This window comes from Pagrus pagrus (genome assembly GCF_965226575.1).
Source record: "Pagrus pagrus genome assembly, chromosome: 20".
In the NCBI taxonomy this organism is placed as follows: domain Eukaryota; kingdom Metazoa; phylum Chordata; class Actinopteri; order Spariformes; family Sparidae; genus Pagrus; species Pagrus pagrus.
In genome coordinates this window covers 25,943,109-25,967,857 of record NC_140207.1, presented here as the reverse complement: position 1 = coordinate 25,967,857, position 24,749 = coordinate 25,943,109, and the positions used below count along the sequence as shown (strand labels likewise).

At 39.6% G+C, this 24,749-nt stretch overlaps 2 protein-coding genes across 9 annotated transcripts in view; one reads left to right on the top strand and one right to left on the bottom strand.

Annotated features, from left to right (window-relative positions):
* The window catches only part of arhgef4 (Rho guanine nucleotide exchange factor (GEF) 4), a 146,318-nt gene extending 136,769 nt beyond the window's left edge, over nucleotides 1–9,549 (top strand). For all 5 annotated transcript variants that reach the window (XM_084339923.1, XM_084339922.1, XM_084339921.1 and 2 more), the window contains 7 exons: nucleotides 1,722–1,901; nucleotides 2,226–2,458; nucleotides 3,255–3,384; nucleotides 3,565–3,696; nucleotides 5,185–5,428; nucleotides 6,856–6,933; nucleotides 8,134–9,549. In XM_084339923.1, the coding sequence (XP_084196049.1) occupies nucleotides 1,722–1,901; nucleotides 2,226–2,458; nucleotides 3,255–3,384; nucleotides 3,565–3,696; nucleotides 5,185–5,428; nucleotides 6,856–6,933; nucleotides 8,134–8,291 (1,155 nt within the window). In that variant the 3' untranslated portion in view covers nucleotides 8,292–9,549. The remainder of the gene's footprint in view (nucleotides 1–1,721; nucleotides 1,902–2,225; nucleotides 2,459–3,254; nucleotides 3,385–3,564; nucleotides 3,697–5,184; nucleotides 5,429–6,855; nucleotides 6,934–8,133) is intronic.
* A 3,691-nt stretch (nucleotides 9,550–13,240) lies between these two features.
* LOC311249615 (CBY1-interacting BAR domain-containing protein 2-like) lies at nucleotides 13,241–24,151 on the bottom strand. Of its 4 annotated transcripts, XM_084340802.1 has the most exons (8): nucleotides 23,807–24,151; nucleotides 23,396–23,633; nucleotides 23,201–23,269; nucleotides 17,155–17,259; nucleotides 16,947–17,060; nucleotides 14,772–14,975; nucleotides 14,423–14,620; nucleotides 13,241–13,332 (listed from the first exon to the last, which is right to left on the bottom strand). In XM_084340802.1, exons 1-7 carry the CDS (start codon nucleotides 23,824–23,826, stop codon nucleotides 14,429–14,431), a joined length of 942 nt encoding a protein of 313 aa, XP_084196928.1. In that variant the 5' UTR covers nucleotides 23,827–24,151; the 3' UTR covers nucleotides 13,241–13,332; nucleotides 14,423–14,428. The 4 variants fall into 4 exon arrangements, with proteins under 4 accessions (XP_084196928.1, XP_084196927.1, XP_084196929.1 ...); XM_084340801.1 differs by having other exon boundaries at nucleotides 13,241–14,620; XM_084340803.1 differs by having other exon boundaries at nucleotides 13,241–14,620; nucleotides 23,396–23,630; nucleotides 23,807–24,150.
* Nucleotides 24,152–24,749: the final 598 nt, after the last annotated feature.

The window sequence follows — 24,749 nt, the reverse complement described above, 5'->3', positions numbered from 1 at the left end:
GTCCACACTGATACGTTTTCATTATAAAACAAAAACTATCTCCGTCCACACAAGCGTTTTAGCACATATCAGAAATAATCCCTGTGTGATCCCAGGAGTCACTGAGCAGGACCAAGTCAGCAAGAGCCAGGGATACCACCTGGATCCCTCCTGCTTCATGTGGGCCCATCTCCCACAGAGAGTAGAGGAGTGGGTCAGTTGCAAAACTGAGTAGCATGGGAGACCGGGGTCACCTTCTTTGACCCCCCTCCTAGGCCCAAACTTTCCAGTCTTGCCTGCACCTTCCTTTCAAGGACCTATATTATATGATTTTAAGAAACCATATCAAAAGTCCAGGCAAAGTCAGTGAATACCACCCAGTGATTTCCTTTAACGTTTGATCAGGCCCTCCAGTAGGGCCCGACCGATATGGATTTTTTGGGGCCGATGCCGATACCGATTATTAGGGGGGGAAAAAATCTGATAACCGATTAATCGGCCGATTTTTTTTTATATATATATAAAGTTTTAAAATTTTACTAATTTAAGTAATATATCTACTTTTTTTTTTTTTTTTTGAACAAATGGCTGCTTTTGAGCCTTTCAGACACTTCTACAAAGAATTAAAGGCAGAAAAATAATTTCAAATCCTTTTTATTGCTGAGTCAAGCAGCATATTAACATGACAACCATCCAACATTAGGCCTACAACAAGGCACCATTAGCTACTGCTCTTCACGCCGACAGGAAGACCGACTGATCATCTCACTAATATACCACGGATTTATCATGAATCAAACTCGGACCAGAAAAGCGTTTTCAACTACTCACCTCACCCCCCCCTCCCCCCCCCCCTCCCCTCCCCTCCGCCGGTCGGTGCCTCCCCGTCTTAACTCACGTTGCTCATTTTGCTCCGGTCTTATCTGGAGACATGCAGCTGCCTCAGTGAGAGAAGTAGCTAGTCGATTACGTAATGTGTACTGTTATGTTTATTCTACCGTTACTGGCACGGCTAATATGTGTAGCAAGGCTAATAGCAGATGGCTAATTCTAACTTTAGCTTGCATATTACATAGTGCTTAAACGTTAACTCGGCGTGATCGAGACCAACACAGCGGGGAACATCGTGAAGTGGGTTGAATTGAAACTTGTTGACTTATTGTTTATTTCACAAACTTGTTTATTTACAGTTACCGTTCACTCTGCTGTGCTGTGAGGTGGATAGTGGATAGTGGATGGAGTTTGTCATGAGGTCGGTGCGCCCTCTACAGGATAAATAGCCTAATGTCGGGGGCTCGGGCCCTACCCTCCAGTACCATCAGGTGCTCCAAACGTCCAGGAGATTTAATGAATCTCTCTGTCTTTAGTGCACAGGACGTGCTTTGGCTAAGAAGCTCAAGAGGAGTTTAGGATTACCAAACCTGATGACAGTCATTTCATTCTATATAACATACAGCAGAAGTCGTCAAAGTTGTTAACAATCTATAGCCACGTACTTTTACACCTGAAATAAACACACTTGTTACTTGGCAGGACCCCCCAGGCCAAATTGGTGTTCTAAGTAGTTTTTCTCGCTTTTCCATTACAAGATAGGGTGTCAGGGAATAAGGGAATAATGCATGGATCTTGATTTAAAAAATGAGGCATATGTCAGACTGTCATCTATAAGTTAATACAATTAGATGGGGATTGTGTGCGGCGAATGTTTGTTAGTGTATTTATTATTTTTCTGCTTCCGTTAGGGTTACATCAAACAGTGCCGCAAGAGAACAGACATGTTCACTGAAGAGCAGCTTCGCACCATCTTTGGCAATATTGAGGAGATCTACCGATTCCAGCGGAAGTTCCTGAAAGGCCTGGAAAAGAAGTTCAACAAGGAGCAGCCCCACCTCAGCGAGATCGGCTGCTGCTTCCTCGAACACGTAAGCTGAGTCACAAAAGTCAATCAAGAGAACCTGCAGAAAAGAATTTCTGTGGTAGTATTTCAAAATCACACCAGAGATGTTACTGTTTGTAAAGAATGGCATGCAAATGTGAATTTAACAGTTCTTACTCAATGTCAGAAGTCTCTTTTTAATTGTTCTACTTTACATGGCCTCTTTGTTTTTTAAAATCCTCAAACTAACATTAATTTAGTTTGTGAACAAACACTAAATGTGAGTGCATGCTTTTGACCCTGGGGTCAACATTCTTGACAAATCATTTTCTTGCCTCTAACCCTTTGTCATGCTGTCTTTTATGTGTAGCAAACAGATTTCCAGATCTATTCGGAATATTGCAACAACCACCCGAATGCTTGCGTCCAGCTCTCTAAACTCATGAAGGTCAACAAATACGTGTTCTTCTTTGAGGCCTGCCGACTGCTCCAGAAGATGATTGACATTTCTTTGGATGGCTTCCTGCTCACACCAGTTCAAAAGATCTGCAAGTACCCACTGCAGCTGGCTGAGCTGCTCAAATACACCAACCCACAGCACAGGTGATTCTCTCATGTGTTACACAGGGAAGCATTCCAACGTTCATTCATTTATCATTTTACAACACCAGGAGGGGAAAAACAGAAAAAACAAAAACAAAACAACTATGTTAAAGAGTGGAAAGCTGAGGATAAATTGAGGATTTTCAGTCTGAGGAATGAAGCTGCTCTGTAGTCTGGTGGTATGGCAGCAAATACATCTTTTGCTGGTTGGGAGCTGGGTGAAAGTTCAGGAGATCCATCGGTGTATTTATGAGCTGATGCTGAAATGAACCACCACTTTTATTCTTTCCTCCAGAGATAGGCCAGCTCTCATTGGTCAAGATGGACAGATGCAGTTGTTACATATCCATATTTCTGAGCTTAAAAGTTCTTTAAAAAAAAGAAAGACATAAGTTGTTGTATTACAGAAAAATTACATTAGTTATGTTTATATTGTGTATATTGTGAAAAAACTAACCTCGTGTTGTGACCACTTTACATCAGTGTTTCCCACACATAGACCTTACTTAGGTGGGATGCCCAGGTATATTTGATATCCAATTTTACAATTTTTACTTTTATTTTATTATCTGTCCAAGATAACGACAGCATCCATGATCAGTTAACTAGTGGACAATCTGCAACTGCAATATGTCAGGCTTTGGATACTAACACAACAGTAATTAGGATACATTCATTGTCAGTGTTGGACTTTTCATGGAATTTCATGTCTATAATGAAAATATAGACCATCACCAGACCCATCCTCTAAGCTTTAGCTGAACACAACAACTTCATGTCACTCTCTGATCTTCAGGGACTACAAAGATGTGGAGGCTGCCTTAAACGCCATGAAGAACGTGGCCAGGCTCATCAATGAGAGAAAACGGCGCCTTGAGAATATTGACAAGATCGCCCAGTGGCAGAGCTGCATAGAGGACTGGGAGGTGTGGCAAAAAGCATCTCTGTGCTGAAATAATCTCTCTCTAGATGCTGTTTAATGCAACTTCAACAAGGTTGGGCAGCAACTAACAGCTCTATGTGTGTGTGTGTGTGTGTGTGTTTGTGTGTGTGTGTGTGTGTGTGTGTGTGTGTGTGTGTGTGTGTGTGTGTGTCAATCCACGCAGGGTGAAGACGTCCTCAGCAGGAGCTCAGATCTCATCTTTTCGGGGGAGCTGACAAAGCTGTCCCAGCCTCAGGCCAAGAGTCAGCAGAGAATGTTTTTCCTCTTCGATCATCAGATGGTTTACTGCAAAAAGGTGCCTTATGATTTTACACTGTATTTTACACTCCTTTATACTCCTTTGTACCATCCTTAAAGGGTAGCAAAAGTAAACTTGTTCAATTCAATATAATCAAGCCGCATCCAATATGAAATAAAACATGAACACTGGTCCACTATGCACACATTTTTATTGGGAAATGCATCACATTGTAACTTCTAATAGATAGCAGCCACATAAATAGACCTGCATGATCCATGCATTATTCCCTGAGAAATGTATGAAACTGACAAAAAAAAGGCCCTTCTCAATGTTAAAAGAAGTGAGAAAAAAAATCCTGTATCCGTCCCTTTATCTGGATCTGCACCAAACATTTATGGAGTCTCTTCTGGGCCAAGACCCATCCTCCATCCAAGTTACATGGAAATCCATTCAGTAGTTTATTGTTATCCTGCTGACAGACCAATCAACCTAACAATAAATACTCAAACAGACACAGGTTATAACATAACTTCCTTGGTGGAGGTAATTAAACACTCTACTGTTGTCTGCGTCCACATAAAGTGTAGTCCTGTAAAACTGTAATGGTCTAATCCAACCTCCGACAAGAAGCTTTTATACTGTGCAATTTTATTCAAGTTTATGAAATTACATTATCTGCATTTTTACTGTCATAGGTCAAATAATTTGTCATGATTCTTAATCCATGAAAATTACTTATATTTAATACATATTTAAAGCAACATTATGTAGAAATTTGCATTATTAGAGAGATTTGAGTGCAACACCACTGTCGTAAATACAAATCATAGGTCTGTAACAATTTGTCAGATGTAATGTAGATGCTACAAACAAAGATCATTACATCATACCAATGTGATAAACTTGTATGTTGAAGTAAACATGTATGTAACGCTGTGATCCTCCCCTCTCACTGAAGTTACATGGTGCAGAAACAAGTGACAGAGACACCATTCACCCTGTTACAACACACTGTACCAATACAATGATTTTGAAGCTGATGTTTTAAGGTTAACAAATAAGCTACATAATATTGCTTTGTTAAGCACATAAAAACTGTTCTACATATAATGTTTTTGGCTGGACAGTAAAACTTGAAGCAGTTTTTCACAGTTCCAGCAGTTTCTCTTTAAGGGCAGAGTTGGGCACTTCGACTGAGTGATCCAGCCGTGACAGCAACTCAGAACGATACATTTTACACCAGGCTAATGAACACAGGATAGCCAAAAACTTTTGGTGACGCATGGTGGACTTTCAATGATCTGCAATTTGCTGTCTGTGCATTCTTAAACAAAAAAAAAATAACACTCAGGTATTTGCCAGTTTTTTGTCAGTTTTCTGACTTTTCTGATTCTGAGTCAGAAAAGTCAATTGATTGACATTACTGACTGACCTAATGTTGCAGCACCAGTAGGCAGTCAGATGTTTGATAGTGGAGTAACCCATGTACGTCAAACAGCTGTCAACTGCAAAATATTGACTTTGTTGTCTTTATCACTGCAGGACCTCCTGCGCCGGGACATGCTGTACTACAAGGGTCGGGTGGACATGGACCACATGGAGGTGATAGATGTGGAGGATGGCAAGGAAAAGGACTTCAACATCAGCGTGAAGAATGCCCTGAAGCTGCGGTCAGAGGCTGGTGATGAAGTCCACCTCCTATGTGCCAAGAAGCCAGAGCATAAACAACGCTGGCTCCAGGCCTTTGCTGACGAGAGGATTCAGGTCCAGCATGACCGGGAGACAGGTTGGATCCATGCACAGTTCAACATTCTTTTTAAAGTTCACCCTTTCAGTTAATGATCTTTTATGTAATCAAAATCAAACTTGGTCTTCTGGTTAGCTGACTTTACCACAATAACCCCTCAGAACAGAGTTACAAGGGGTAGTGTTTGAATCAACCCTTCAAGACCCTCACTGCCATCAGTAGTCGTCGATGGCGTTTATGTAAACAGAAGCCACTGGACATTTCCAATATGTTTCAGCTGTGGTGATTTCTCTTGTGTTACTGTGGCGATCCTGGTATTATCACAATGTCATTTGTCATTTTTAAAAAAGATCATTGCCTCATTACCTGACCACTAGTGGTGCTTGATAGGCCAGCATTAGCAACCCGTGCTCCTACCCTGCCAGTCTGCACCGATATTAGAGGAGAAGTAACTTCACTGCTGGACTTCACTTCACATCATATGCTATCAAAGGGTGGGATGCAACATTGAAATATGGCAAAATGCAGGACTGTCATGCACAGATAAGCAATAACAATATAGTTAGCTAGCTAGCTAGCTAGTTAGCTCCTGAGACATCAGCAGAGTAGTAGTGATTGTTTTGTGTTTCTTATGAAGAAAAGGACCATAATACATTGAAACAACAGGAAGTTCTCTTAACCCTTGGTTTGAAGTGAGCCTCTGAAAAACCTGTTTGGTCTTGGTCATGACTTGGTCTCTACCCCTCTAAGTCTTGGTCTTGGTGTGGTCTTGAAACACTCTGGTCTTGGTCATGACTTGGTCTCGGTTTAGGTGGTCTTGACTACAACACTGTCTTAAACTTCCACTGACTAACCAGAGTGTTTTTCGAGACCGAGGCAAGACCAAGACTTTGAGGGGTAGAGACCAAGTCAAGACCAAGACCAATGCGAGTCCCACACTGCATGACACACAATAACATGTGGAACCTGCAAACCATAGGCACTCCTAAAACTGATCTGAAAGATCCACATTCAAATAAAAACAACCACAGAAGACAAATGAAAATTCATCTTCATTCACCTCTTTTATTGTTCTATATTTTAGAGCACAACTGATATATTGGCTGGTCAGTAGTATCAGCTGACACTGGCCTGTCACAGATATATTGGTATTGGTGTGTATGTTTTTTTCCGATATCGGCTGATCCGAAGATTTTTGGTTTTACAGAACATAATACAGAGAAAGATGCTCGGGGGGATTTATAATGTAATTTACTGTTTCACTGCACTGATGTCATTTTAGACAACAAAGTTTATTGTTGAACTGTATGTGTACACATGCACAAATCAGCATGCTGCTGATTTTGGATACTTTTAACTGATTCAGTTCCCAGGTTTTCTATCATGTGTCCCATTTTCCCCATGATAAAACAACTCTATTTATCAAGAAAGTTTTATAATGATACTATTTATTTTCCTCTTCTCAGGCTTCTCTCTCACTGAGGTCCAGAAGAAACAGGCCATGCTGAACGCCTGCAAAAGCCATCCAGCTGGGAAACCCAAAGGTATGCACCCAAGGATTCAGACAGAAGCAAATATGTGGATTGCTTGGACATGAGTAGTTAAACATTAGACACTCAGCACCTGTACCTGAGTCTCAGTGTTTTTATCAGTCAGACTTTATATCTTTTTAATTAGTCGTTAGTTTTTTTTTCTTCTGAGAGTGTATATGATACCCTTCAGATCATCTTAAGTCTCAGTGTTCTATCAGTCTGTGGATGTCTTCCTCTCTGCCTTGGCTTGGATATGGACAACCTCACTATGTATAATATATAAGTACTGATCTATAATGCATATAGTAGCACTCTTTATTGAAATTGTATGTCACCAGGGCCTTATATTCTTCAAGCATCTCAGAATCCCTTTTAGAAACAACAGCAAAGGTTTGACTCGAACTAAAAATTCTCATCGTCCTTCAGAACAGTACAGTTCTTTATGAAGATTCCTACACTCACACTTGCAACAAGACCAAATATCCTCTAAAAATAAATGCCTGCATTCACACTGCTTCTACTTTACTGTTGTTTGATTTGTGTAAAGCTACTGTCAGTAAAGCTCAACGCTTCCTGCTCAGATGTTTTCACATTAAAATATTCCAGTAGCACAGAGGAAATATTAATCATATATCGCAATAATGAGTGAATGAAAAACAGTATTTGTGTCTAAAAGAGAAAGTCCGAGCAGTACTGTGGTGATTGTAACAGCACAGCACTGTTGTCCATCAACCCTAACATGAAATGATGATTCAGCCTTACTGTGACATGGATGGAGAATGCTTATTGAGCTGGACCTGCAGGGAAATCTGGAAACAGGACTAAGGAGGAAGGTGTGCTGGAGGGTCATGGTCCATTTTTACGAAGTAAGAGAGGGACTAAGGGTTAGGGGTTAGGGGTCTGGCAGAGGTATAGGTCACTAGGAGTCAAGACAGAAAACCTTAACAGAGCCTTCTATCCAAAAGCTGCACAGTCCATAAATACACAAAAGTCAGTCAAATTGTAGTGTAGTATGTATTGTTGTGCACTGTATGTTTTTTTCTTTTTCACCTACGTCTTTTATGTTTGCTCTGGTGTTGTGACAGCCACTCCTCCAGCCTCGCCTCGCAGTCACAAAATAAACTTGAACTTTTCAGCTTTTCTCAGCTGTGCATAATATCTCATAAGAATGTTATAAGTAATGATATTTTCTGTTCATCTCACCCCCTTCAGCGGTGACCCGACCCTACTATGACTTCCTGCTGCGACAGAAACACCCCTCTCTCCCTACTGCTTTGCCCCAGCAGCAGGTCTTCATGCTGGCGGAGCCAAAGCGCAAAACCTCCACCTTCTGGCACAACATCGGCAGACTGACACCCTTCAAGAAGTAAAGAACAAAAACCAGAATGGAAAAGAAAAGCTGTGGAGGGAAGGAACCGAGGAGAACAAGGAGAAGAGCTCTTTTCTTGTGCCTGAATAGACCCTTTTGAATTCTTCCTCTCTTTTCTTTCCTACTCATAACATTGCCCTAACTGACATACTGATATGTTGTATAGATGTGGATGATTATGATGAGGAGGAGATTTTTTGAAAGCACTTTATAGGTTGGCTAACAATCAGACTTGAGAATGGTCTACTGGAGACACTGAGTCAAACAGGGAGAGTGGCCTCTTGCTTAACTTACTACTTCTACACCTTCAATCAAGCACCGACTGGTACTAATACTACTACTGTACTGCTGCGAGTGAGCATAGGACTCCTGACCGTGCTGCCTCTGTGAAGACATTGGCTGTCGACAAAATGGTGTCATTTATTTCAACTGTACTATTGTTTTATGATTTGACAGATGCCAAGTGTTCATAGTGCCAGATGATTTGTTTTTGTATTTGTTTGTTCTGTGTCTGCTTTTGAAAAAAAGGGAAAATGGGGGGGGGGGGTCTGTTGTTCTTTTCTCTGTGCAAATATATAATTTCAGGATCATTTCAGCTAGGTTGGATCTCCATCCAGCGGGATTTGGGTCTGGTGCATCTGTGATATTGTGCAAAATTTGATAAAAGTCATCAAATGCAGCCTGAAGAAGATTCAACTCGGAACAGATTAGGAGCTTTTTATTCAAACAAACTGCAGCAACACACACACTCCGGCAATACACATTCCTCGAGTCAGATCCTCGACTTCTTCTACCTACCATGTCAATGAAAGTAACCAACCTGTTTTCTTTTCTTTATTTTTTTGTTAAGTGCCATTTGAAGTGTGTCATGGATGATTTACAATGACATGCATGGATGTGATGAAAAAATACTGTGAAGAATATTTTTTTATCTCTGAAGAACCCTGCTATATTTAACCAGACTGAAGAACTGAGGTTTCATTGTGCTAGGCTGACAGCATCACACACACACACACACACACACACACACACACACACACACACACACACAGACAGACGTTCTTTTATCTACCTGTACCCTGTACTTCTGATATCCAGTATCCCTGCTCTGTGTATCTGGTCTCCAGTATAATCTCATTTCAGATCAATGCAGCCCAGTGATATCGCTCTGTAAGTGCATTCAGTACTTTTTTCACCTTTCTGTTCAAATGTTTTAGCTTCTGACCATATGGAATATTAAACATTCCTAAACTGACAAATTTGGCCATCAGTTGGTGTTATTGGTTGTGAATGCTGGAGGGATTAGGGAACATTCTGATGTTGATGTAAGACGTCTTCAAACATGACATTTTGGAAATATTGTAAGAAAATCTGGAGCAATGAGTGGTTATACTACACAACAGAGCTGTTTCCTTTTTTGTGAGCGGGAAAGTGAAGACATCTGGTTTTGTAATCTGACACCACTTTAAGGTGTCTGAATACAAACTACACTGCATCGCTCCAGGAGAGCAACTAATGGTCACTTTAAGGTGTTAAGCAACAGGCAAGATCAAATTAGCCAGTTTAATCAGGTAAAATCATATTATGATAGATTTTGCGATTGTGATATGATCCAGGATTCCTGTGATCGATCATTCTTACATCATAATATACATTTTCATGATGATGTGACATTTGTACCAAATGAACATCTAGAGAACACGATTTGCAGGCCAGGGCATCTGTGCAGCACTACAGTACTTCATTATAATGTTTCTGTGTTTGCCTAAGTTTGATGAATTTGGGTCAGTCAACCATGCTTTCAAATTGACAATTAACCAGACAGTAGGCGTATAGCACATGTATCCATAACAACACAGCTCACACTTGCCCAGTATGGCAAACTCATTGATCTTGCTTACATGCCAATGAGTGTCACATTCTGAATGTGACCTGATTTGGCCTACAGAATTAATTGAAACATTATGAAAATCAAAATATGGCCAAGTACAGTTTTCATAGAAGCTGCAGTTTTAGGATAGAAGTTCAATAGAGTGCTGTAGTGATGATGAAATGATGAAAATCACTTCAGTTTGCACTTCTGGTTCCCTCGTCTCAAAGTTGGTGGGCTTTTTGAAGAGGTTTTTGGTTGAATATCTAAAATAAGGTGTGGTTCACACATGATTAAGATATTTACATGTTTGTACAACATAGAATACATCATTACATGTCCCACAATTGAAATATAGTGGCTGCTAACAAGTGGCTGAATGACACTATGGAAGTTGTCTTGGACATTAATGTTACACATCATCAATGCTGAACATGCAGACTCATCCTCTCACTTGTCTATCTTAAAGTGCAAGCTATTCTTACTTTACAACTTGTAGAGTGATCAGTTTAAAGAAGTATAAGCAACAAAACCCATGTTATTCACATACTTGCTGACAATTATTCAGTACAAGTTTAGATTTTTGATGTTTCATATTTTTCCTTTCGAGGGGAGCACAGTTAACTTGGCCCCAGCAAGCGTTACTGTCATGTTAATGTTTAAATAAGAAGGCCATACAAGTAGTTATGTATATCTCTTATTGATTTGGTTTGCCCTCTTATGGACATACAATATGGTCACTGGACCGAATGTGCAAAAAACAATATTCAACTGGTTCAAACTATGGATGTCAGTTCCGGTTCATTCTGCTTTCGATGGTTCGACACTTATTTATTAAGGGAAAAAATAATCTGAAATGACGTGAAATACGAGAAGCACTTTCATTTGAATCTGGCGCTGCACTGTGTCAATGACCCTGCCGCACCCGTAGATCTTTTTGGAACCTAGCTAGGACGGCGTTCTTGCTTAGTGGCCACTTGCAGTATTGTAGTGAAAAACTCCCCTGCTTCCCAAAAAGCATTTTCCCCATAGATCACCATTACAAAACAGTTTGTTGATGACTTTTAGCTTATCTTTCTTCTTCTCAAAGTGCTTTTCAGGTGTTAAGTCGCAGTAGGTCATGTGATAACATACTTGGACTCTTGGTACCAAACCAGCTCTTTGAATCCCTCACCCTTTGCCACACTGATTGGCAGTGTATGATCTTTAGTTGTGGGCCTTCCTCAGACACAGCAGCAGGGTGTTTGTTCTTTATGTGGTACAGCACAGTGCTAGCACAACTCCTAAACTGAGGAGTAGCATCACACATTTGAACTTATATTTGATTTTGTTGCCTTTCTGGAGGAAATGTACCAACACTGAGCTTATTTTAGCACGCTTCACCTTTGACCTCAGACTGCTCTAGCAAAGCAGTTAGCTGACTGCATAACTGGTCAGAAATATCCTTAGCAGTTAACTGATTAACAGTTAACTGTCGACATCCCTAGTATTTTTTTTTCAATTTGTCAAGTTTTTTCAAATTGCTTCTCTTTTATGCTGTCAGTCACAACCGTGATTTACTGTAAATACATTAAATAAAAAAAATCTGAACAAGGCATCATTTAATAAATGCCTGCCTGGTTCAGAGACATGTATCCCATCTTATCTGCTATCTCTCTGGAGAATAACAGGAGAACGAGCCGTTTGTTGTGACAAAGATGTCTCTTTGCTCATGTTGTGGAGCAGACTGGAGATCTTCAAACACACTGCAGAAGTAGGCCAGTTGGATCTGGCTTGACAACTCTTTGAGATGAGTTAGATGTGATCTTCATTTCAACACGCGCATGGAGGAAAGAAGTGTAACATTCACATTCACTTATCAGCTATTGATGATGAGCCAGTCATGGACCATGGGCAGATCGAACAGTACTCAACATTTCTTTTATGTCTCACAAGTAAGTCATTATAATACCTATTTATAATGTTTTTTTTCAGCATCTGGTAAATAGAATCCAACATGAAAGCTTCCATAATGGCATTAAGTCTTATGCAGACTTCCTAGCCTATAACATGATATTTGCATTAACAAACGTGTAACGGATGTGGGGCGGGGATAGAAGAAGGTGTCACAAGGACTGTTTTTCAGCATGTACTTTGTCCTGCAGAAGACAATATGACTCATTAATTGCCTTCTGGTCTTGGCTTTCTATACTTCTGCTCCCTCAGCAATGCAAAACAGCACTGTCTGTGCTAATTCTTTTTCCTCTTAAAATACATCAAAATACATTAAAATGGCATTAAATTGAATATTTAGCTTAATGTAGAGATTCATTGCCAAGAGCTACCACAATGGACTGAAAATGATTCACCTACAGTGAATCATAACAACAAATGTCCTCAAAGCCGTGAGAAACAATATACAAAAGGAAAACATTGACACCTGGTGGCAAAGTAAAAAAAAAACACATGTGGCCTTACCTTCAGCAATGCAATTTTAAAACATTAAAAATAACAGTGAATAAAAATAATTTGAAATACCCAACAGGATAATTAAATTAAATTATTAATTTATAATCAAATATAAATTGGAATTAAGACTGAGCAATAAAGTGCATTTTTAAGTCAGTCATTCATGCAAGCAAGCGGGATACCCCACAAACAGTGTGTTCAACTTGCAGGACTTATAACTCTGATTCATTCTCTGATGATAAAACCAGCAATCGCTTAAGATGGTTCAAATTAGGGCTCACAATATATCTACATAGATGCATCAGCCATGAATTACAGGGATATACATCCATACAGGATCATTCTTCACCACACAAATTATGTCCAGTGCCAAAACAGCAAGGAGTTAAGAGGAGTTGACCTTTATGAAGTTAGGTGAACTAAAGTGTGTAGAGGTCCAGGTGGTGCAGGTGGTATTTGTAGCAGATGTCATTTTCATGTATGAGGCTGGAATTTGAGGTTTATCAGTCCTGCAGTAAAAACCATCATACTTGCTATAAGGCCGAAATTGGAAAAAAATATTGTCATTGCACATAATAAAAAAAGTGCTGGCATTGAATGTAATGTAACACTGGAACCAACAGACAGAGGACTGAAGTGCATGAATCGCAAGTCTTTATTGAAGCAGTTGTTCAATACACAGAAAATCAGTCCAAGAACCAAGGCAGAGGTATCCAAAATCAGGCTGTGGAAGAGTAAAAAAAAGTAAGTAAAGTAGCACAGGACTATGAAAAATAGCTGTAATGCTAGCCTCAGAGGTACTAAGACAAACTGGTAAACTGAGAAGGGAAAACAAATTCCAAAAATTTCCGACATCCTTCAAGGAAAAGTACAAATGAAATTGAAATTGGAATTCCTACTTGTCAACTCGACTTCATGAGGGAGCAGTTGTCTAACGTCACGTAACAATGGCAACACCCATAGGGAGGGGGAGGGTGTTCTTGTAGTCAACCGTATTTGTATTAGGCTTGTGAATAGAATATTTAGACAGGTTCTAAGTATACAATTGCCATGAAATAAAATATATAATGGTGTCTATTACTTACTCTATTTTATTTATACTGTACAGTATATGCAAGGAAGCTGATCTGCTGAGGGTTCACGTGTGTACACTTTCCAAACAAATATAATGTTGTTCTAGTCTGGAAGTTCTGAGGAAATTCTGACCTCTGATGTAGACTGGCATTAACACAAGGGGGGTTAAACTAACAGGGAACATGTCAAACTAATCAGGGCAAATAACACAGGTGGGAGGACATAGGGCAGGAAGCAAAGTGATCTGAAATGAGACAACAGTGACTATTTTCACCCTCAAACTCTCAAACAGCTGTGATGTAACATGTAATCCATGGTCTTGGGGGATTAATATTGACGTTCTTGTCTGGCGATATGGTTGTAAAATAACCAACATGTACTACTTCAAAAGCACACATTAAATGTCAGAGAGTAAAAAAACATCGGAATACTACAAAAGAATATCTGCATCTGAGAACCATGTTCTATTTTTAAGATTAATATTCAAGGAAAAGTAAAGACAACAAACCTAATTTTCAGAAATCCAGCTTTACATTAATATCATTATCAACACAATTTGGTCAAGAATGCACCTTGGTGACAACAATAATGTAAAGAAGTGCTGTGGAAAGGTATCTGTACAGCATATCTATTTCAGTATGGAAGAAACTACATGTGCAACACAGGTAGTTTTTATCCACACAGTTACAGCACTATGTACAAGTACTTGTGTCTGTGTATATGAATGTGTTTCTACGCACAGCATGTTACTTTTGCCATCTGCGTGTCTCAGCATATTGAGCAGCATAAGACTGCCTGCTGGTGTGCTGACCCTCCTCTGTCTCTGATTCATACATCTCCTCCTCTTCTAACTCTTCATCTTCTTCTTCATCCTCTTCCTCCCCCTCCAGTTCTTCCTCCTCCTCCATGCCTCTCTGGCGTTGTAAAGTGCTGCGAGACTGCAAGTAAAAAAGGTAAGAATTGTCAGGCTCCCAAAGTGATGGTTTCAGGCCAGCATTTTAAAAGTATAACTGAAGCTGAAGCTCCTGTCTCATCTTTAACAAGCACTCTCCTTATGTCACCAATGGCAGCAAAGATGTCAGGGCTCACCCTCCTGGCTGTGGCCGGGTACTGGCTCTGTTGTCTGTGGTTTTGGCTGGTGGTAGAGCCTAGCATTGACCGGAGGCCCTGACTTTTGGGGGAGGCCAGACGAGGGTTGAGGTAGTGGCTCATGAGGGGAGAAGAGTAGCTGCTCAGTGGGGTGTCCAGGCGCCCAGTCAGAGAGTCGGACATCTGGATCCGTCCGTTAAACAACTGTGGAGTCAGGAAGACAGTATCATGCTTACTCCAAAATCAGGACAAAGGCAGCTTTTTTTTCCAAGCTTTTACTTTAAAGCTATCATTATTTAAAAGATGATGAATCTTGAAACGCAACTGTGAATGTCCTTTCATTGAATAAATGAGAATAACGAAGGTTTATTGCCAAGTAGGCTTTCACAAACAAAGAATTTGCCTTGGTATATTGGTGGATAACAATAAACATAGTAAAAAAGATGAAGATAAAATCCAGTACAGCAATCGGTCAAGCCTAATCCAATATCAAAGTTGATAGCCCTGTATCACCCTACTTTAGACCACCCATTACTGCTTAACCATAATTTAAGATCACTAGAGCCAGGATCCACATCAAATTGTATTCACTCGTATTCATTTTTTTTTTTTCAAAAAGATACATGCAACATTCTCTGAGAAACAAACAAAAATGTGAGAAAATTAACAAAAGACAGGGAAAATACATTCCTGGATCCGTCTCTTTATCTACATCCACACCAAAAGTTGTCAGGGTCTTTTCTGGGCCAAGTTGATAGAAATCTGGTGTTCGTAGAAATCAGTTCAATAGTTTTTGTATAATCCTACTGACAAACCAACCAACAAACCAACCAACAAACAAACATGGACACGGGTGAAAACATAACCTCCTTGGCAAGGGAGTTATATATGGGACCTGATTTAATGGGTATTCCTCAGAAATGGAATTCCCGGGATTAAAGCCTGGTACCAGATGGTTATGGAGGAGGAGAGGATGGACTTAATGATGGCATTGTAGAAATGCACTAGTCTTTGCCAGGTTAAACTTCTTCAGCTCTAAGGATGGATGGTGTTCAGCTCCACACAGACAGGTGATGGGTGGCCTCTTTCTGCATCTCCACTCCACTGTCTTCAGAGCATTGAACTCCAATAGTGATACAAGGGCTATAGAATGGGAACTAGTTCCCATTTAAATGTTTTATTTGAATGATATTTTCAATATTTCTCAACACAGAGCCCTGAAACTCCCCAATATAATCTATTATAGACTATATATAGAGAATATATAATCTAATAACAGTTTCAAGTATTTCTGTTAATACAACAATAACTATGTTTACTTCCAGAACCAGGGGCACAAAAATGCTTGTCTCACTTTGAAACAGGCTACATTACACAAAGAAAATCTATCACAAGGTCAGAAGTCCTATCATTTTCTTATCTGTATTCATACCACTTACCTAAGTTTCATTTAACGGACTGCAATATTAAAAAATTATAATATTATCTTTAAAATTATTATGTCTCTTCAAAGCTGCAAATATGAATGTTTTGGCTGCTTAGGGGCAGCAGAGCAAGCTGTAAAGTTTACACTAATATGTCAGATGTGTCTGACATATTATGGCCTTTCCATTCCATTCCATCTTCTTCCGCTTATCCGGGGTCGGGTGGCAGCAGGCTCAGTAGGGAGCTCCAGACCTCCTTCTCCCCAGCGAAACTTTCCAGCTCCTCCGGGAGGATCCTGAGGCGTTCCCAGGCCAGATGAGATATGTAATCTCTCCAGCGGGTTCTGGGTCTGCCCCGGGGTCTCCTCCCAGTTGGACGTGCCTGGAAAACCTCCAAGGCGAGGCGCCCAGGAGGTATCCTGATCAGATGCCCGAACCACCTCAACCAATATTATGGCTTATTAAATTGATATGCTAAATGGGGAACAAGCAGTTGCTTATTTATACATCAAGCTGAGCATCATTATCCTTTTGTCGGGTGTCCACTATTCACTCTTTTTAGCTCAGTTTAGGTCTCCACCTACTCCTGAGCGAAATATCTTCCTCTTTAGCTGATATTAGCTCTTTTATATTCACCAGCTTATTACTGTCTGTTGTGTTTGCTGACAAACAGGTAGTGCACAGTAGTTGTATCTTTACAGTTAATCAGTCAACTATTCTGGCAGATTTGTATCATTGGAATGAGTTCTACCTCCAGATCCTTTTGAGTGTTCATTGCCTCCAGGTTGTCGTAAGTGTGTGTATAGACCTCCAGCGCTTTAGCATGGAATAGCATCTCCACTGTGATGAAGTCTGTGAAAATCCTCTGCCAAAAAACAAAGCAATGGTTGTGCAACATTGATGCTTTATCTGCTGATGGATGTATGTGTACAGTGTCTCTCTGGTTGTGTCATACTGACTTTGATATCCTCCAGCTTCTGTCTCTGGAAGTCTGTGATAGTCTCTTCCAGCTGTCTGACGCTGCGCTGGGCATTGTTGGAAGCCTTCTGAGCGTTGACTTCTGCCTGTCAAATAACACAAATTACAGTAGACAAAACTTTACCTCACAGTCTGTATGAGCTGCTTGAAGGGTCAGTGATGTGATGATATTCATGAGATAATCATAAAATAATTTACATTACCTGAGACTGAAAGGGTATGGTCAAGGAAATGTTTGTGTATGAATACATGAATATATGAATGCATGTATATAAGTGTATTAATATTTTTAATGTGATGCCATACCAAAGTAACACAACATACTGTATACTGTCATATGAAAAAATGCATGACCATATATGTAAATTACATATTAAATATATAGTATAGTATAGTATAGTGTAGTATAGTATAGTATGTATAGTATATATATACAGTATAGTATAGTATGGCTTTCACCGATATCTATAACAAAAAATTGACAAATACAGTACCCTAAATACATACAGTATGCAATGGCAATGCAGTGCAAATTAATTATCTATCCACATACATGCAACAATTTGTAAACTTGCATATCTTTCAACACATGCAAACACATGCAATTACAATTCGCCGATATATAAATAAAGTACAGACACACACAACATTTGAATTTTACTTTATCATCCAGGTGGCTGTGGGTGTGAATCATCTTTCTTGATGTGAAACATCAGTTAACCACTGCACAAACATGCACCTAGGTTTAACATACAGTATATTCCAAAATATAAGATTGTCTTGTATCTGTCTGCATTTAAAATGCCATGAGTTTATACTATTTATAAAATAAAGTTATATAGATATATAATACAAATCTAATGGCATACTTCCGCACAACCTACTTTTCAATTTATGTATTTGGAATAGAAAACTTCAGATATGAGATAATTATATATTTAAGTGTATTTTGCAAGTTAAACTGAAAATTGCATATATAGTACTGTAGTTGCAGCTGATTTTGTAAATACCTACACTACCAGTCAAAAGATGGACACACCTTCTCATTCAATGGTTTTTCTTTATCTGTATTATTTTCTACATTGTAGATCAATACTGAAGACATCCAAACTATGAAGGAACACATATGGAATTATGTAGTAAAGAAAAAAGTGTTAAACAAACCAGAATATGATTTATATTTTATATTCTTCAAAGTAGCCACCTTTTGCTTTGATGACAGCTTTGGACGCTTCTGGTATTCTCTCAATCAGATTCATGAGGTAGTCACCTGGAATGGTTTTCAATTAACAGGTGTGCCTTGTCAAGAGTTAATTTGTGGAATTTCTTGCCTTCTTAATGTGTTTGAGACCATCAGTTGTGTTGTGCAGAGCTAGGGTTGGTACACAGTTCAATACAGTGAATAGCCCTATTGGACCACTGTTCTAATCCATATTATGGCAATAACCACTCAGCTTAGTAAAGAGAAACGACAGTCGATCATTACTTTAAGACATGAAGGTCAGTCAATCCAGAAAATATCAAGAACTTTGAATGTATCCTCAAGTGCAGTCGCTAAAACCATCAAACACATGATGAAACTGGCTCTCATGAGGACCACCCCAGGAAAAGAAGACCAAGAGTTACCTCTGCTGCAGAGGATAAGTTCAGTAGCAGACACATCTCAACATCAACTGTTCAGAGGAGACTGTGTGAATCAGGCCTTCATGGTCGAATTGCTGCAGAGAAGCCTCTACTGAGGAAGAACAACAAGAAGAAGAGAAGTGTTTGGGCCAAGAAACACAAGGAATGGACATTAAAACAGTGGAAACCTGTACTTTGGTCTGATGTGTCCAAATTAGATTTTTTTGGTTCCACCCGCCGTGTCTTTGTGGGACACAGAAAAGGTGAGCGGATGGTTTCTACATGTGTGGTTCCCACCATGAAGCATGGAGGAGGAGGTGTGATGGTGTGGGGGTGCTTTGCTGATGACACTGTTGGTGATTTATTAAAAATTCAAGGCACACTTAACCAGCATGGCTACCACAGCATTCTGCAGCGACATGCCATCCCATCTGGTTTGTGCTTAGTGGGACCATCATTTGTTTTTCTACAGGACAATGACCCCAAACACACCTCCAGGCTTTGTAATGGCTATCTGACCAAGAAGGAGAGCGATTGAGTGCTGCGTCAGATGACCTGGCCTCCACAATCACCTAACCTAAACCCAATTGAGATTGTTTTGCGATGAGTTGGACCACAGAGTGAAGGCAAAGCAACCAACAAGTGCTCAGCACCTCTGGGAACTCCTTCAAGACTGTTGGAAAACCACTCCAGGTGACTACCTCATGAATCTGACTGAGAGAATGCCAAGAGTGTGCAAAGCTGTCATCAAAGCAAAAGGTGGCTACTTTGAAGAATATCAAATATAAATCATATTCTAGTTTGTTTAACACCTTTTTTGTTTACTAAAAAATTCCATATGGGTTCCTTCATAGTTTGGATGTCTTCAGTATTCAATTCAAGTATTCAAGAGGGTTAATTGTCATTCCAGCCATATACACAGTACACAGTGCAATAAAATAACGTTTCCCAAGAAGCTTCAGTGCAGACAAACAACAACAACAATACCATATGCTACATGTAACTGCTAGTGTAGTGCAATGTAGAAAATAATAAAAATAAAGAAAAAACATTGAATGAGAAGGTGTGTCCAAACTTTTGACTGGTAGTGTGTATTACGTATTCCCATATTTTGAAAATACTTACATTACATTTACATATTTAAATTCAGAATTCATATTTTGTGTTAAACGTACAATATGCAAGTTGTGCCACTATGTGGCACTCTATCAAAACCAAACAAGAGACATTTGCCAAGTGTTGTGTAGAGTGTTGTGTAGAGTGTTGTGTAGAGGGCGAGCCAGGTGCAGAGTAGACCCTCGAGAGACTAAACAACTGGAGTCACCTGACCTGGGTAAGTCTCTGGTGAGTGCTGCATTGGTCTGTGCTGTTGCTCACTATTGTTAGTTTATGGCTCATGTAAGTAATCTGGCTGTTTGGGGCGGATAAACACTGCATGAGTAATCCAAATAAACACAAATGATCACTTTGCCAGTTGTGAATAACCCTTTAAACAACCACCACTGCTGGTAAAAATCTATCGGATGTGACTCTGGCACAAATGTTCACAAATGATGTAATGTTTTCAAGTTTTTTTCATTTCAAGTTTAGTGTCGTTCGTCGACTTCCCTATCCCTGAAGTAGTGACGGGTGACCAAATGAAATACTGTTACGTTGAGAAAACCTTTGGGATTCTCTGGGTTTGAACATTGTTGGAAATGCAGTTTACTGTGGAAACATTGTATGTTTGTCATGTTGTTCATTATGAACAGTAAGGACAAAAGGTTTGAGACGACTAGTCACAATACTTCTATTTTGCATTTGTTTTGAATGTAATCCTATTTATTTTTTTCATCACAAATGATATTATCTTGACAAAGCTTCTTTTGATATGACAGAATGTTTGGTTTTCCCAGTCTTCAATTCTCCCCCATAAATGTTGCATGTTGAGGTCAGGTGACTGTGGAAGAGGGTCCACACCAGTCAGGACTTCTTGGTCAACTTTGGTCTTCAAGTAGTTCTTGCAAAGCTTTGAGGTTTGTTTGTGGAACACGGTCAAATCATACTGTGATAACATGAGTCATCAGGTTTTGCACAAACTTGTGGAGTCCATGCCAGTTCAAGTGCCTGCTGTGATTAAGGCAAATGGAGGGACATACCAAATACTAAGATATTCTGACATTCATGGACATATTTTAAAGATTCAACTTTTCGTTGAAATTGTTAAAGTGATGTTATCAAATGTAATGAAAAAATAAATTATAACACATTAGAAAAAAATGCAAATTAGAATTATTTTGACTAGCGGTCTCAGATTTTTGGACCCTAATGTACATGTGCAATATGTTTGTGAATGCTTTTTTTTATACACTTTATTTCATATGTACTGACGTACTTTTTAAAGAAACATAAACTTACCTGTTTAACCTGGCTTTTATGTAGTGTTTTTATTTTGATTTGCATTTTTACCATTAATTATTATTTTATGATTAGTTTTATTTTATATAACTTATTTCATTATTTTAAATGTTTTTAATTAAACTCATGTTTAACTTTTTATGTGTAGCACTTGATGTATGACTTGTGCTATATGATTGAGGGAACTGACTGACAGACTGAATCTGAACCTTCTTCCCGAAACATATGTCCTGAAGAGGAGTCATACTGTAGTTCCCACCCACTCCAACCTAGTCCTGGGACACTAAGGATCACAAAGGACACATCTGCTGTGTCTTCCAAATTTGTGAAAAGAAGACTTTATTTGGAAATCTTTGAAGTAGGACAGCAGTGTTGACCTGTAGTGATATATTCAGTCTTAAAATGTGGACTTTGGAGGAAGCAGCAGCTGGGAGATAGCTGTGTTATTTATTGCAGTCCTTGTCCTCCCTCAGGTCTTATCTAATTACTCTCTCATTTCTGCATTCAGACAGACTGGAGTCCAGACACAGCATGTCATACACGTACTCCCCATATTCTGACTGGATACTTTTACTTTTAGTTTGGAAGGCTTAGCTTTGAGGTTTTGGCTCCTGAACTTGGAACTCACTTCCATTAGATTTAAGATTATGTGCACTTTGTGGGATAACTGTGTCTACAATGACCTTGTCCACAAATCTCAGTGATTGAATCAATGACTCAAATCTAAAAAATAGATACTTTTATATATGCTGACACAGGTTTGTGGAATGTAAAGTACATGCACTGTAGTTATGTACTGTGATTAAATGCAGTTTTGAGGTACCTGAACTTTTTTTCTGACCGCGATAGTGAGTAGTTACTCTTCAGCTTAACATCTTACCCTTACGTGGCTATAGGTTTGGAAAAACAATCATATACCATGCTGCCTGACAGTATCAATACCAAAAAAAAATTGTGTTCCAGCTCCAGGAAATATTCAGGATGTCTCGTGCATCATTTGGTATCTTTGGAAATGTAAGCATCTCTTCTAGAATTTAGAGTTCCCTTGGTTTGAGCTTGTACTGACGACCCATTGGTGGCTTGTAAAGGTTTAATAATTTAGTAAAACATATTTCTCATGAATGTGTAGTGATATCAGTAGGTGAAGGATACAATGCTCTGTCGATCTGCTGGGTTCCTCAGCCGAATTTTCTCCACTTTCTGCAACTCCTTCAGCTCTCTGTTCAGATCAGTGTTAAACTTCTTTAGATCTGCCTGAAGGGTAGATACAAAGGGTATCACCATTTTGATTCTACATGGAAAATCATAATTAGCATTCAGTTTCAATTATTGAAATCAAAAACAGGATTGGCAAGTCTCCCAGTATTTTTTTCCCCTCCACTCTTGCCTACTTATGCACGTTCACCACATGTCCAAGAAAAACACTTGTGTTAAGTGAGTCTGGAAAAAGTAGGTTTTGCAGGTAAGGAAAGTCATGCTGTTGTTTTAAGGTACCCTTCTGCCATCTAGTGACTATTCTTTTATTTTGTGTTTTTGTTGTATACATATTTTGTTTTGGCTATAGTGTGATTCATTCCAAAAACATGGCAGTTATCACACTTGATACCATGTGACCTATTTTTTAAAAAGTGTTTGAAAAGGGAAATGACAGTTGTAGCCTAACAGTGCCACAACTGTCAGTGCTGGGAAAAAAATCATGAATGAATCATAAATGTAATCAAACTGTGACCATACAATCACATCAAAATTGGATTTGGAGAATTGTGACACCACTTTTAGATACTCTGTCAACTCACACATCACAAAAAAGTTCAGTCAGTCTCCTGTAGTGTATCTGCGACACTGTCCTCAAAAGATAAAAGACAGCACTGGTTGCAGAAACAGATGGAATTGTGGAGTGTGTCATCTTAAAGTCAGGGTCATCTTCAGGCCAATATGGTAATCAGCTGTTATTAGCTTCTTGCAGATATATCAGTATCAGAAGCACACATCTGTATCTGAACTCACCCTTTTACTTTTGACTATATCTCCATAGGCTTTTAGAGGAGAAACAACTCTTGTCTCCAGTCTCTCTACCTGCAACAATAAAGCGTTCATCATGACAACTACTATATGTTTGAGAATTTGATGCAGGAAATGGAGCACATTGATGTATGAAAACCATTTTATACAGTCCATGATGATAACTACAATATCCCTGACCTGAGCCTGTCTGTAGTCCTGCACCATCGCCAGGTCTTCAGCTAGGTTTCTAAGGCCGATCTGAACCTCAGGGTCCTCAGTCCTGGAGAAGTCAAAGAGCTGAACCACCAGCAGGTCTGCCTTGTCTCTGAGCTTGGCTGTCTTCCTGGTGTAGGAGGCCAGCAGGGAGCAGATCTCACCCAGGTACTTCTCAGCATGTTTCACCGTCTGCTCCATGCTCTTCACCTGGACATCCCTGCTGGGACAAATCAAGAGAAACAATTTGCAAAAGGATATGTTTTATTGTAAAACACCGGCACTAAGAAAGCTTGTTAACATTATGGCCAAAAGCTCCTACAGAGGAGCTGATCAAACTGCCTCCATGTTAACGTCTTTCTGGATAATGTGAAACATGAAAGCAGTAACTCCTACCTGGACAAGAAGCTGTTCATGTTTGTTCTGTTGTCCTGCCCACAGCTCCTCTGCTCTGTTGTTTGCCTCGGCAGGTTCTCACCTGCACCACGTAACAGAAGACTGTTGCCATAGAAACACCAACAACAGATGGAGTGTATTAGCTGTGGTGGGTGTGTAAGGGATGCTCTTTGTCACATGATGGCAGCAGAGTATTACTATGGCCATCTACTGGACCTTCAGCGTGATGAGTCCCTCTCTCTCTCCCCTTAAGGATAATGAAAAATGCCTTCAGAATGCTTTGGAAAAAGTCAGTTGATCCTCTGCAGTGTAATTTTACAGCATCTTTCTATATCCTTACCACTGGGTAGTGATGTCATGAAACCTGATTATAAGCGACCCGTACGTACCCCACAGTTTGGCATGCATGTGAAACATGGATCAGGCTTCGTAAAACAATGCGGAGTTGGGGTGAAAAGAAAAGACAGATGCATGCTCTGTTTTTCTCTGCAGGTCAATGGCTTAGAAAGGAAGAAGGACTGATTTATGTCACAGTGAAGCATGGAAGGTGGACCAAAATGCATAAGACGAAAGCAGACAAGTAACTGAACGAAAGGCGAGCTTTAATAAAATAAAGTCCAAACCCATGATATTCAAAATCCAATACCTAATAGAAGAAACAAAGGCAGATAGCAAGAAATCCAAGAACAAAATAAAAAAACAAGTACAAACCAAAATGCAAAGTACAAAATAAAGGTGAAAAAAAAACCAAGAGAACACGAGGAATCAAAAACCAGAGAAACCAGAGGGAGACAGAACAGGGAGACACAGGAACAGACTCAACTGTAGGATAACAGACACACACAGATGACTCAACAATGACTGAACAAAAGACTGGAACTAAATACAAACTAAACTAATGAGGTGCAGGGAGAGTGGGGCAGAGAAACACAGGTGAGGGAGA

Bases quoted from the DNA above. Each gene is read 5' to 3' on its own strand.
- LOC311249615 (XM_084340801.1), bottom strand. From the start codon at position 23,826: ATGAACAGCTTCTTGTCCAG. The intron at 23,634-23,806 runs GTAGGAGTTACT...GATTTGTCCCAG, and splicing joins ATGAACAGCTTCTTGTCCAG to CAGGGATGTCCAGGTGAAGA. The intron at 14,976-16,946 runs GTAGAACTCATT...CTGACTCCACAG, and splicing joins ACACTCAAAAGGATCTGGAG to TTGTTTAACGGACGGATCCA.